At 54.1% G+C, this 13,227-nt stretch overlaps 6 protein-coding genes and 1 pseudogene across 6 annotated transcripts, besides 9 other annotated features; 4 read left to right on the top strand and 3 right to left on the bottom strand.

Annotated features, from left to right (window-relative positions):
- Window positions 1–3,350: a sequence feature (areas not merged during assembly with more than two copies in the genome that could not be assigned to a particular haplotype).
- On the top strand, window positions 262–612 carry Tc00.1047053506499.230 (uncharacterized protein; the record flags this gene model as incomplete). The annotated part of the gene is made up of 1 exon (XM_812778.1): window positions 262–612. One exon carries the CDS (start codon window positions 262–264, stop codon window positions 610–612), a length of 351 nt encoding a protein of 116 aa, XP_817871.1.
- Window positions 1,189–1,215: a microsatellite.
- On the top strand, window positions 1,427–2,602 carry Tc00.1047053506499.220 (90 kDa surface protein, putative; the record flags this gene model as incomplete). The annotated part of the gene is made up of 1 exon (XM_812777.1): window positions 1,427–2,602. One exon carries the CDS (start codon window positions 1,427–1,429, stop codon window positions 2,600–2,602), a length of 1,176 nt encoding a protein of 391 aa, XP_817870.1.
- Window positions 2,875–3,053: a sequence feature (A-rich).
- Window positions 3,351–4,140: a sequence feature (haploid, Esmeraldo-like haplotype).
- On the top strand, window positions 3,830–4,231 carry Tc00.1047053506499.215 (annotated as a pseudogene).
- Window positions 4,141–6,392: a sequence feature (heterozygous, Esmeraldo-like haplotype).
- Tc00.1047053506499.210 (mucin-associated surface protein (MASP), putative) lies at window positions 4,497–5,918 on the top strand (the record flags this gene model as incomplete). Its single annotated transcript, XM_812776.1, has 1 exon — window positions 4,497–5,918. The coding sequence occupies one exon, from the start codon at window positions 4,497–4,499 to the stop codon at window positions 5,916–5,918; it is 1,422 nt and encodes a 473-aa protein (XP_817869.1).
- Window positions 5,049–5,087: a sequence feature (CT-rich).
- Window positions 6,393–13,227: part of a sequence feature (areas not merged during assembly with more than two copies in the genome that could not be assigned to a particular haplotype) that runs on past the window's edge.
- On the bottom strand, window positions 6,856–7,707 carry Tc00.1047053506499.200 (uncharacterized protein; the record flags this gene model as incomplete). Its single annotated transcript, XM_812775.1, has 1 exon — window positions 6,856–7,707. The coding sequence occupies one exon, from the start codon at window positions 7,705–7,707 to the stop codon at window positions 6,856–6,858; it is 852 nt and encodes a 283-aa protein (XP_817868.1).
- Window positions 9,658–9,833: a sequence feature (T-rich).
- On the bottom strand, window positions 10,116–11,855 carry Tc00.1047053506499.190 (90 kDa surface protein, putative; the record flags this gene model as incomplete). Its single annotated transcript, XM_812774.1, has 1 exon — window positions 10,116–11,855. The coding sequence occupies one exon, from the start codon at window positions 11,853–11,855 to the stop codon at window positions 10,116–10,118; it is 1,740 nt and encodes a 579-aa protein (XP_817867.1).
- Tc00.1047053506499.180 (uncharacterized protein) lies at window positions 12,137–12,769 on the bottom strand (the record flags this gene model as incomplete). Its single annotated transcript, XM_812773.1, has 1 exon — window positions 12,137–12,769. One exon carries the CDS (start codon window positions 12,767–12,769, stop codon window positions 12,137–12,139), a length of 633 nt encoding a protein of 210 aa, XP_817866.1.
- Window positions 12,964–12,990: a microsatellite.

Genomic DNA, 13,227 nt, shown 5'->3' with positions numbered 1-13,227 from the left:
CCCATCCATCCGCCTGCACGGAGCAGCGATGCTGAGCAGACGGTCATCTGTCAGTTGCCGCCACCCCGTGAAGGGAAGGATGACACAAAATCTGGTGGGACAACTGCGCCGCAAGTTAATGCTGAGCCGTCACGTCAACTCGAGGATTGGCGACAGTCTGCGGCGGCTGACGCACCCAACACCGTCGATCCGAGTCCCGCATCCAACACGGCGACCAACACGTCCGAGAAAAAGCTTGAGTTTGCCACCAATTCGAGCGAAATGATGGTTCCGAATGCATCCAAGAAGAGGCCTTCATTTGCCAACGGTCCGAGAATATTAGTGGCTCTGAATGTATCGGGGATCATGTCTGTCACTTATGGCGGCAGGGAACATGTTGCTGCGGATAACACGGACGAGGTGAGTGAGCGCAACGCCACCGGACACAAATCTCTCGTTTTAGAAAATGGCGTTGCGGGCAGTGGATTTGTTGCTGAGGGTGATGCGGACGGATTGACTCAACGCAATGCCTCTGGACACGAAAACCCCTATTACGAGAATTCACCGCGCAGTATTCCGGGAGCGGTGTGTGTCCCGACGACTGCGTTGCCCTGCTGTACGACGCGAAATTGACACTGCGTGAGTTAACTGTTGACGGCACTGTGCGTGTGTGCGTGTATTGGGTGTTGCTGCTTCTTCTGGGATTGTGGGGGGTTGTGGCGGTCTTCTGAGCCAAAGAGTGTGAAATTGTGACTCCTCACGGAGAACATGTGCCGCGTTGCATGCGTGTTTTCTTTTATTATTTACGTTTTACTTTTGTTTGTTTTGTTGTTTTCCTGGAATGATACGTATCCTTGCTGTTCCTTTATTCAATGGTCGGTTGCTGCACACTGTCATGTGTGACGTGTTTCTCCCTCTACTTGTTTTGTTTTTGTTGCCCTCACGCGGTGCCGGCCTCATTGCTGTGCGTCCCACGGACCGCGCGAAACGAGGATTGGAGGAACAGGCCGGATGCCGCAATGAAATGTGAAGGAATGTTGTGTGGGCTGGTGGAACAGTACGATCTTTTTTTATTTGATTTTTTTTCTTGGTGAAGGCATTATGTATACAGAAACACACACGGTTGTCTTGTGCTGCTTGGCATAAGAAATAAGAGTGCTGCCCGATTGATTTTTTTTTAAGTTTTGGGGGTTTTGTTGGACTCCATCATTTTTTTTTTTTCTTTTTTTGTTTTTTCCGCTTTTTTAAGTTCTGGTTTGCGGGTCGGTGTGCGAGTTCTGCGGTTGTAATAATTCCATTTGTCTCTTTTTTGGTGTGCGCTTCTTCTGGCTGCTGCCATTTATTACCATGCGGTGGCTGTGCGTGGTGTAGCTGCTGTCTCTCTCTAATTCCTTTCTCATGCTCCTGCAGATCGAATCCACGTTATTCAACAACGATAGTTTTGAAGATGATGTGCCGTGTGTTTTGTGTCGTGTTGGTGCTGGCACTGCTGTGCTGCTGCTCGTGCGTGTTTGCCGTGGAGGAAGGGGAGGAGCAAGAGCCGCAGGTGACGCAGGTGAATGCAGAGTGTGCGGGTAAGGATAAACTTGCGCGTTGGCAGCTCCCTGGGACGTCATTGTGGTACAACTGCACGACTGCAGCTGCTGGTTTTGGGCTGATGATTTGCGGCATGGGCGTCGGAAACTGTGAGCCCGAGGATGTTCAGAGACGTATAAAAGATGGTGCGAAGGATGGCGTCTTCACAATCAACGTCACATCGCCCACTCCAAGCGCGGTGAAGAGTTGGTGGGAGCGTAACGTTGAGTCGAAGGCGGTCACCGTTGCAAGTGTTCCGGCCAAACCTCCGGAAGTTCCTCCGGGCTCTCCAGAAGACAAGATTTCTCGTGAAACATCTTCCAGAGCGGATTCTGAACCTCCTGCTGACGCTGAGAGTGCGGCTGGTGCCCCTTCACTGGCTGGAGCTCCGGGTGGCGCTGGTGAAAGTGTTCCGGCCACACGTCCGGAAGCAGGCACTCCGGCGGCTCGACAAGAGGAGGCTTCTCGTGACGCCTCCACAACAAATTCAAAATCTCCTCCTGCTGTCGTTGAGAATTCCACGGATGTCCCTCCTTCTTCTCTACCTGCAACTCCAGGCGGCGCTGGTGCTAACTCTGCTGCTGGCGCTGCGGCCACGACGGATTCTTCTGCCGAGGCCTCGCGAGCACCGGATTCCGCTCCCGCTGGTGATCCTCAAGGCGCTGCACATTCTACTTCTGCTGCTTCTGCTGCATCCGAATCCCCACCAGATCCAAAGCCCACAGAAGGCAGCGACCACTTTTCCCATGACCCTCCAGTGGAGCTGCCGGAAGAGAATGCTGCTGCGCCACCGACTCAGTTGTCCCAGACCGGCGAGGACGGGGGTGCAGCGGAAGGCGCCGAAGAGGACACCGCCGCCAACACCACCGAAACTGATTCCAGCGAAGGAAATAATATGGCGGCAAGCATGCCGGCTCCTCTTTCCTCTGCGCCCACAACGAACGCGCCGGAGAACAGTGTGGGAACTGACGCCTGCTTCCATGACACCCGTCTGCATGCCCTGCCACTGCTTTTTCTGGCTGCACTCACCTACGGGACACTGGGCTGAAGAAGTGTATGCGGGCTATTAAAGCCAGCACTCAACCACGGGATGCTTTGCGCTTCTTTTGTTTTATTGCGTAATAAATAAGAGAAAATAATGATTGTGTGTTTTGCTTCATTTGCTTCAGCTGCGCTGCTTTGTGCTCCATGTTGTTGACCCCTGTATCCGTCACGTTGAACGCATCCCAGACACACTTATATGCACGACACGCCCACGACTGTTTGAGTGGACGCATTTTTGTGTGATAATGCATGCACGCTGGAGCCATTTGTTGCAGCTTCTTGTGTTTTGTGTTTCGTATGTGTTTACTTATTTTTACTTTTTTTTTTATGTTGTTGTTTTGTTGTTGCTTGTTTTTTGTGTTGATTTTCCTTGTTTTTTACTTCCTTCGGGGCGTTGTGAGTTTTTCTTTTTTTTAATTGTTTATTTTCTTTAATTTTTTCTTTTTCTTTTGTTTCCTAATCTTTTACTCCCCCATCCCTCCTTTTTTTTGCTTTTGGGGGCCAATCAGTATGGACGTTTTTTCTTTTCTACTCTTCCCTCTTTTAATTGTTTCTTCTGCACTCTTCCTGTGAGGGGTGCCGTGTGTTTCCCGCCCAACTGCTCCACTCGCACACCCACCGACACGCTCATGACGACGGCCCTGTGCGCCTCGCCTGCTGCACGCATGAGGAGGGGCCGCGACGAACGGCGCGCTGAGGGAGCCGTGACGTGTGGGCGTGCGACGAGGGCCTGTGGGGCGGAGCACACATTTCTTTCCCTCTTGTTTTGTTTTATTGCGGCCAGGGCGGGCAGACACCCGCAGCGCCACACACACACAGCCACACCCTGCCGCCGTGTTTTTTTTGTTCTTCTCTTTGTTCTTGTGGGTGTGTGCTGCCACCGTGCGTGATTGTTGAGGTTTGGGCCGCACCGCGTTTACCGCTGCCATCCAGCTGTGCCTCTTGTTGTGATGATGTGCCTCCCTGTTCTCCTCTTCTTTTCTGCTCTTCCAGCAAACACACATAAGTATTTGCGCAGTGCACTGCAGGAATGCTCTTTGAGGCGGCTGCACGTTGGCTTGCGTGTCCCGTGCTGACATGATGACCGCCATGCGTGAAGGTGTTGCCTGCTCTTGGGGTCATTCTCTCCTCTGTTTTTGCACTGCCGGGTGCGTGCGTTGCTCGGTGTGTGACGACGCGTGACGGACGGTGCCATGATGGCCTCCTCTGGCGATGAAAATCGGTGTGCTCTCGGCACACACCCACACACTCTTCGTTGTCTCTCTGTGGGAGTGGTTGCGTCAGTAGCGTGACCTACGGCAGCGGCAGCTGGTGTCTTGGAGAGGGACGAGGCGCCGCCGAGTCTGTTTGTGCTGGACGCGTTGAAGTGCGAGGACAGCCACACGAACACCCGCACGGTTGCTGCGCCGTACTTTTTCCAGCACTCCGGCGCCGGCAGCTACACGACGTTGTCGCGCTGTGTGAGTTGCGCGGCCGGGGCATGCCGGCGATTGTGAGGGAAGTGGAGTACACGGAGCTGCTTGACTGAGGGAGGAGGTCGCGGACGTTGCGGCGCAGCGGGAGCGCATGAGGGAGTGCGTGTGCTGGAGGGCCCGACGATCCCGAGGCCTGTGCTGGAGGGGCGCGTGTTGAAGTGAGCGTGGGGAGACTGTGAGGGACTGAGGAGAGGGAATAACGGTAATAGTGACTGTGGGGGTGTGAGGAACGGGACAAGGGCGAGGAGCGCTTCTCTTTTGTTTTTGTTTCGTTTTGATTGTTGTTGTGGTGGTGCGTGGCACTTATTGCTGGATGGGACGGTGCGTGGTTGTGTGACTTTTCTCTCCTTTTGCTTTTGCTTTTTGCTCTGCGTTGACGGGAAGTTAATTTGTGTTGAAGGCTACACGCAAGTGACAGGAGTGATGGCGATGATGATGACTGGCCGTGTGCTGCTGGTGTGTGCCCTCTGCGTGCTGTGGTGCGGTGCCGGCGGTGTTTATGCGAGGGACGGGGAGAACAACGCATTGGGTGGCTGCATGACGTCGGAAGTGTTGGGAGCGTGTTTCTTCCACATGTCGAGCGGATGTAATAAAACGGCGATTACGGTGCCATTGCGGTCAACGTTGCCCATTACTGCCGTTGAAGCTTCGGCTGAAGGAGAGACTCCTGTTGCAGGACTCAACGATTCGGGTTCAAATGAAGACTCCATCGCTGGTGCCCCTGCTGGTGCAGCTGCTTCTCCTTCTGGTCCTTCTGGTGGTAGTGACGGTAAAAATGAGCCTTCAGGGCCTCTCTCTTTGGATGTTGATTCTTCAGCTGGCAGCAGTAATGGTGAGGCGGGATCCAGAGGCAGTACTTCATCTAACGCAGTGGGAGAGCCCCCAAGAGAAAATCCGTCGCCTGATGTAGCAGCAGCGGCCCACAACCCCCCGCCACCCGGTGGAGTGGCAGGAACGACACCCGGCAATAAAGGCGAAAAAGAAGAAGAAAAGGAAAAAGAAAAAGAAAAAGAACTGGACGAAGAACATAAAAGGAATCATGGACAAGAAAATCAGTCCCGGCTTGCAAATCAAAGTGAAGGAGAAATTGGACGAGAAGGTGAACGACTGCACAAAAAAACAAAAGTCCCAAAAGAAGAAAAAGAACAAATACAAGTTGTCGAACACTCAATCGAAAACCAGGGTACACTTCATGAACCAGGAAAAGAACCACAAGAAATAAAAAGGGAAAATGAACAAAGTAAGCATCAAAATGAAGAACTAAAAGGAGGTCAAGAAAAAGAAAATCCACTGCAAGCAATACAGCAAAATTCAGACGCTGAGGAAGAAATGAAAAAAAACCGACAACAAGGCCAACGACCGCAAGAAGTAACGGCACCGCTCGCCTCATCTTCGGGGTCAGAAGCGACGCGAAAGTCACAGTCACCTGTACCACCAGAGGCATTGCATAAGAAAGAGCTAACTGACGGTTTAAGAGAGCAGCTGGAAGAAGAAACCCCTTTGGCTGCCACACAGAGTAAATCCCATGGAACCACTGACCCACAATCGTCACCCGCATCAGCCATTGCTGGTGAAGCTGCTGTCACTCATGATGCAGACGAGGAAAACGCGACGGGTCGCAACGATGATGAACCCATTGAAACGGTATTTGCAGATGACCATCAACAGCATGAACATCCCGAAAACATACAAAAAGAACCCGCGAAAGACAAAAACGCCGTTATTACAAATGGCACGGCGACACCTGGCGACAGTGACAGCAGCACCGCGGCCTCCCACACCACCTCCCCTCTTTTGCTTCTTCTTGTTGCGTGTGCGGCTGCGGCTGCGGTGGTGGCCGCGTGAGAGTGAGGGAGAGAGAGCCGTGCACCGCCCGCACACACACTCGTCCTTCTCTCACTCTGTGTGTGTGTCCCCTTGCATGGACTCTCACCCTCACCTCATCCCACGAAGCACACACATAATGTGCCCATTGTATATATGCATGCACACCCGTGCAGGCCCGTTGGTGCTCTCTTTTGCACCACACGCACCGCTGCCGTCCTGCCTGGCTGCATGGGCGGAGCACCGTAACTGTTTCTGTTTTTGTTTTCATTGCATTGAGTGGGCGACCTCTCTCTCTCTCTCCCTGTGTGTGTGTTTTGCTTTACGGGAGCAATGAGAGTGTGTGCGCTGGTCGTCCCACGCTTCGGCTTTTCTCTTATAGTTTTGTTGTTTTACTTGTGGTTGAGTGCACCCATTACCCTTGTTTTTGAATTGGTGGCTTGCTTTGACTGCGTACGCCTAAATTCTCTTTTTGTATTTTTTCTTTTGAGATATTGTCAGTGTTTTTTATTCTTGTCAAGCCATTTTCTTTTACGTACAGCATGTGTCAGTTGATCCACGTTACCCCACGGTCTGCAGTGCTGCTGGTGCTTCTGGTTGTGATGAGGTTTGTGATGTGTTGTGCTGGCGGGTGCTTTGCTGCCAGCCTGACGTACTCGTGCTCCTCTGACAAAGCGGTGCGTGCGGACAGGGCGAAGTCGATCCCGACTGTGGTGAGGGACGTGCCTTTTGGATCTGAGGGTGCGTCGCAGACATGCAGCGTCATTGGGAGGAATGGATGGGTGCCCATCCGCATCAATGTGTCGACAAGGGACCTGGATGATACCAGGAAGTATTGCAGCTCGGAGCGGTATTGCGCAATGAATTCATTGGTGGCAATTGCGAGTGTGAAGGTGACGTTTTTCTATGCTGAGAGAAGGGAAATGTTTGTTTTGTTATACTTTGCAGCCGCTGTTCGCTAATGGCCTGCGGGCTGTCCGTAGCGATGCGGCCAGTTTTTCCTTCTTGAATGGTGCTGTCGTGCGAGAGGGTGTGTTCCCAAATAGTCGGATGCTGAGTTGTCGAGGACGGGGGCATTCCCACAGCGTGTGCGGCAGGCCCTTCCGTGGATTGTCGGGGGCTCAGCGGCTGGTGGTGGTTGCAGCAGAGGAGTGGCTGAAGGGCTACGGCTGTCATTGGAGCTTGCAGAGTTGCGTTGTCCGTTTTTTGCTCGTTGATACGCTTGACATTTTTGGTGGTGACCTGCGCGTGAGGCACTTGTTGGGAAGACCGTGGAGCTGTCGCAGAATCCACATGTGAGGCCTTCTGCAACGATTGGAGTGCCAGGGTTAGTGCGTCGGGCGTGTGCCTTCATATTGTGGACGGACGAGAAGACGCTGCTGCAGCTTGGGCAGGGCGACGTTGATCCGCTGCTCGTCATTCTACGAGGAGGTGCCGTGGACACGCCAGGTGGAGGTTCCGGAGGAGATCGGGGTGGTCCTGCCTCTTCAGTGTGAGGAAGGGACGGCACCACCGACATAAAGGGTTGCTTGTGACCTGCAGGGCGCGTGCCGGTATTTCGAGGAGTGGGCAGGAGGACGTCCATCAGCCGCTTGTTGGTCGGCAAGGAGTGGCGGCGCTCACGTCGGGAAGAGGTTCCGGTGGAGGCAGAGCACAGACGCGGCCCCAACAGCACCGCAGCACAGCCGATCCCAGAGGGCAGGGACGTGGCGCTGCCATGCCTCGGGGTATCACAGGCCTTGGCTCGAGAGGGCACCAAGCTGTTTCGCACGGACCTCTGACAGCATGGAGAAGCCACGGCGGAGGGCATAATTGCGGTCCTCCCGTTTGCGGAGCACTTCAGCTCGGGGCAGGCTGCCGCTGCAACACACTCGGCCTGCTACATTCCGTCCGTCCAGGTTCCTGTGGGACTGTCACGGCTGCCACTCGTACGGTGCCTCGGTGCATCTCCAACCATGTGATTACAGCAGCCAGAGGCGTTGCACACGCCGAGGTGGAAGCATCACAGTCAGCTTCACGCAGGGAAATGGCATCATGTTTCCGTCGTGGCAGCATGCCTGCCTGTCGCGGGATGCCGTCCTCCGTCCCTGCACTGTGGGATGGCAGATGGTGGTCCGAGTCCATGTAAACGGGTGGACGTTTAGTGGGAGACACGCAGTACGCGTTGCGCAGTCACCTCGGGAAAAGAGACGCTGCAGCCGCTGATCCACGTTGCCTGTGCCGGGTCGTCGGACAGCTCAGAGTCCATGCCGCTTGGGGTGGCGGCGAGGTCCTCTCCTGCCGTCGTGGACGGTGATCGACCGTCCCGCGGCTCATGGTGTGAATTCAGGTCGCAAATAACCGCTGCAGGACCAAGGCGACGAATGTTGCTCGCAAAGTGAGCAGCGTGAGCAATTGCCGTGGGAAGGCTGCAGAGGTTCACCACGTACATGCTGGAGCAGGCCTGTAGGCGCACGCGGAAGGCGGTGGTCTCCACGCAGTTGGTGCCACGAGCAACAGGTGCTCGCACGGCAAGGTGTGGCGCACCAAGAAGGCCACGCCACCGGCACCCCCACTGCAGGCCTGGTGGAAGACACTGCAGCCAATGAGCCTCGTCGCTGGGGCTCACTGGTGCCTGCACTCCTGCAGAAGAACCATGCCGGGATGGTGCTGCGCCAGTCGAGCAGCAAGGGCAATCCTGAAGGGCGAAGGGCCTGAAGTTCTGAGCTGCCAGACAACTACGAGGCCATCCTCATCGAGGCTGCGGCTCTTGCGGACACCACCGCAGCGGGTGATGCCGACGGAGTGACCGCAATGAAACAACTGTGCGGTTCTGTCAGTCGGGCTGCAAGAAAACCGCCTCGCCGCTCCACAACCGACAGATCGTGGGACCTTCTCGAGGGGTGACGCCGTCGTGGTCCCCATCACGCTCGCAGCAATGCCCTGCCGCAATCACTCCCACAGAGAGACAAGGAAGAGTGTGTGGATGTGTGCCGAGAGCACAGCGACTGTCATCGTCAGCGGAGGCCATCGCGGCACCGTCCGTCACGCATCAGCACACACCGAGCAACGCCCACAACCGGAAGTGCAAAAACAGAGGAGAGAATGGTCCCAAGAGCAGGCAACATCTTCACACACGGCGGGCATCGTGCAGCCGTGTTGCCATTTCAGCACGGGACGCAAGCCCACGCCCCGCTGTTGCCAAGAGCATTCCTACAGAGCACTGTGCAAATACTTATGTGTGTGTGCTGGAAAAGCAGAAAAAAAGAGGAGCACAGGAAGGCACATCAACACAGCAGGAGGCACAGCTGGATGGCAGCGATACATGCGGTACGGCCCAAACCTCAACAATCACGCACGGTGGCAGCACACACCCATCCACAAAAAACAAAAAAAAAGGAAAACAACACGGCGGCAGGGTGTGGCTGTGTGTGTGTGTGGCGCTGCGGGTGTCTGCCCGCCGTGGCCGCAAAAAAACAAAACAAGAGGGAAAGAAATGTGTGCTCCGCCCCACAGGCCCTCGTCGCACGCCCACACGTCACGGCTCCCTCAGCGCGCCGTTCGTCGCGGCCCCTCCTCATGCGTGCAGCAGGCGAGGCGCACAGGGCCGTCTTCGTGAGCGTGTCGGTGGGTGTGCGAGTGGAGCAGTTGGGCGGAAACACACGGCACCCCTCACAGGAAGAGTGCAGAAGAAACAATTAAGAAGAGAGAAGAGTAGAAAAGAAATGAAACGTCCACAGTGATTGCCCCCAAAAGCAAAAAAGTGAAGAGATGGGGGAGTAAAAGAAGACAAAAGAAAAAGAAAAAATTAAAGAAAATAAACCATTAAAAAATGAAAAAAACTCACAACGCCCCGAAGGAAGTAAAAAACAAGAAAAACATAAAGAAACAACTAAAAAAAAAACATCCGAGAAAAAAGAAGAAAGTAAAAAAAAAGTAAACACACACAAAACAAAATTCAAGGAGCTGCGACGAATGACTCCAGTGTGCATGCACCAGCACACACAAAAATGCGTCCGCGCAAACAGTTGTAGGCGTGTCGTGCATATGAGTGTGTCTGGGATGCGTGCCAAGTGACGGATACAGGGGTCAACAACATGGAGCACAAAGCAGCGCAGCTGAAGCAAATGAAGCAAAACACACAATCATTATTTTCTCTTACTTATTACGCAATAAAACAAAAGAAGCGCACAAATCCCCGTCGTTGAGTGCTGGCAATTATAGTCCGCATTCACTTCTTCAGCCCAGTGTCCCGTAGGTGAGTGCAGCCAGAACAAGCGGTGGCAGGGCATGCAGATGGGTGTCATGGAAGCAGGCGTCAGTTCCCACACTTTTCTCCAGCGCGTTCGTTGTGGGCGCAGAGGAAAGGGGAGCCGGCATGCTTGCCGCCATATTATTTCCTTCGCCGGAAGCAGTCTCGGTGGTGTTGGCGGCGGTGTCCTCTTCGGCGCCTTCCGCTGCACCCCCGTCCTCGCCGGTCTGGGACAACTGAGTCGGTGGCGCAGCAGCAGTCTCTTCCCGCAGCTCCACTGGAGGGTCATGGGAGGAGTGGTCGCTGCCTTCTGTGGGCTTTGGATCTGGTGGGGATTCGGATGCAGCAGAAGCAGCAGAAGTAGAATGTGCAGCGCCTTGAGGATCACCAGCGGGAGCGGAATCCGGTGCTCGCGAGGCCTCGGCAGAAGAATCCGTCGTGGCCGCAGCGCCAGCAGCAGAGTTAGCACCAGCGCCGCCTGGAGTTGCAGGTAGAGAAGAAGGAGGGACATCCGTGGAATTCTCAACGACAGCAGGAGAAGATTTTGAATTTGTTGTGGAGGCGTCACGAGAAGCCTCCTCTTGTCGAGCCGCCGGAGTGCCTGCTCCCGGACGTGTGGCCGGAACACTTTCACCAGCGCCACCCGGAGCTCCAGCCAGTGAAGGGGCACCAGCGGAATTCGCAGCGTCAGCAGTAGGAGATTCTGAATCCGGTGTGGAAGATGTTTCACGAGAAATCTTGTCTTCTGGAGGGCCCGGAGGTCCCTCCGGAGGTTTGGCTGCACCAATTGCAACGGTGACCGCCTTCGGCTCAACGTTACGCTCCCACCAACTCTTCAGGATGTCTGGAGTAAACGTGGAGACGTTGATCGTGATGACAGCATCCTTCACACCATCTATGGTGCGACTCTGTGAAGCCTCGGGCTTACAGTTTCCGACGCCCATGCCGCAAATCATCTGCCCAAAACCAGCAGCTGCAGTCGTGCAGTTGTACCACAATGACGTCCCACGGAGTTGCCAGCGCGCAAGTTTGTCCTTACCCGCACACACTGCATTCACCTGCGTTACCTGCGGCTCCTCCTCCTCCACGGCAAACACGCACGAGCAGCAGCACAGCAGTGCCAGCACCAACACGACACAAAACACACGGCACATCATCTTCAAAACTTTCGTTGTTGAATAACGTGGATTCGATCTGCAAGAGCATGAGAAAGGAATTAGAGAGAGACAGCAGCTACACCACGCACAGCCACCGCATGGTAATAAATGGCAGCAGCCAGAAGAAGCGCACACCAAAAAAGAGACAGATGGAATCATTACAACCGCAAAACTCGCACACCGACCCGCAAACCAGAACTTAAAAAAGCGGAAAAAACAAAAAAAGAAAAAAAAATGATAGGAGTCCATCAGAACTTCCAAAACTTTTAAAAAAATCAATCGGGCAGCAATTCTATTTAATGTGCCAAGCAGCACAAGACAAGCGTGTGTGTCTGTATAAATAATGCCTTCACCAAGAAAAAAAGGCAAATAAAAACGATCGTCTTGTTCCACCAGCCCACACAACATTCCTTCACATTTCATTGCGGCATCCGGCCTGTTCCTCCAATCCTCCTTTCGTGCAGTCCGTGGGACGCACAGCAATGAGGCCGGCACCGCGTGAGGGCAACAAAAACAAAACAAGTAGAGGGAGAAACACGTCACACATGACAGTGTGCAGCAACCGACCATTGAATAAAGGAACAGCAAGGATACGTATCATTCCAGGAAAACAACAAAACAAACAAAAGTAAAACGTAAATAATAAAAGAAAACACGCATGCAACGCGGCACATGTTCTCCGTGAGGAGTCGCAATTTCACACTCTTTGGCTCAGAAGACCGCCACAACCCCCCACAATCCCAGAAGAAGCAGCAACACCCAATACACGCACACACGCACAGTGCCGTCAACAGTTAACTCACGCAGTGTCAATTTCGCGTCGTTGAGCAGGGCAGAGCAGTCGTTGCGACTCACACCGCTCCCGGAATACTGCGCGGTGAATTCTCGTAATTGGGGTTTTCGTGTCCAGAGGCATTGCGTTGAGTCAATCCGCCCGCATCACCCTCAGCAACAAATCTACTGCCTGCAACGCCATTTTCTAAAATGAGAGATTTTTGTCCGGTGGCGTTGTGCTCACTCACCTCGTCCGTGTTATCCGCAGCAACGTGTTCCCTGCCGCCATAAGTGACAGACATGATCTCGGATGCATTCAGCGCCACTAATATTCTCGGACCGTTGGCGAAGGAAGGCCTCTTCTTGGATGCATTCGGGACCATCACTTCGCTCGGATTGCTGGCAAACTCAGGCCTCGTCTCGGACATGTTGGTCGCCGTGTTGGATGCGGGACTCCGATCGACGGTGTTGGGTCCGTCAGCCGCCGCAGACTGTCGCCAATCCTCGTTTTGACGTGACGGCTCAGCATTAACTTGCGGCGCAGTTGTCCCACCAGATTTTGTGTCATCCTTCCCTTCACGGGGTGGCGGCAACTGACAGATGACCGTCTGGTCAGCATCGCTGCTCCGTGCAGGCGGATGGATGGTTCCATCGGGAAAATTGACGCCACCACAATTCATAAGGGCCGGCGTGTTTATGTGTCGCCACATTCATCGTGAAGGCAACGGTGGCCCCTTCCTCTTTCGTTGCACGGCTGGCAGCACAGTTGCTACATGTGTGCACCGCATTGGCCACATGGCACACAGCACCCAGCTCACCATTCCTGCCATGCATGCGCACACCAAAGCCACTGAAAGTATAATTCTCATGCTGAGCCTCAGCAATGGCAGCAGAACACTTCTTCCACACGCACACACACACACACACGCACGCGATAGCTCAGGCCGCCCAACTCAACGCAATCACAGGCGGTGCGTCACACCCGCAGGAAAGGAGACTCGGGCTGCGCACTCCCTCTATCCTCCTTATCTTCATGCCACGGAAGAAGAGAACAGGCGCCACCCGCAACCGCCAGCACACGCTACAAAAGAAGCATCAAAATCAAATGAAATGTGCATTTTGTGCGTGCATGTGGTTGTGTGTGCCTGCAGACACACGAGGCAAAGAA

The sequence above is a fragment of the Trypanosoma cruzi genome, genomic scaffold (genome assembly GCF_000209065.1).
Source record: "Trypanosoma cruzi strain CL Brener 1047053516579 genomic scaffold, whole genome shotgun sequence".
NCBI lineage: Eukaryota > Euglenozoa > Kinetoplastea > Trypanosomatida > Trypanosomatidae > Trypanosoma > Trypanosoma cruzi.
Note: the sequence above shows the minus strand (reverse complement) of the source record. Positions and strands in the feature narration are given on the sequence as shown.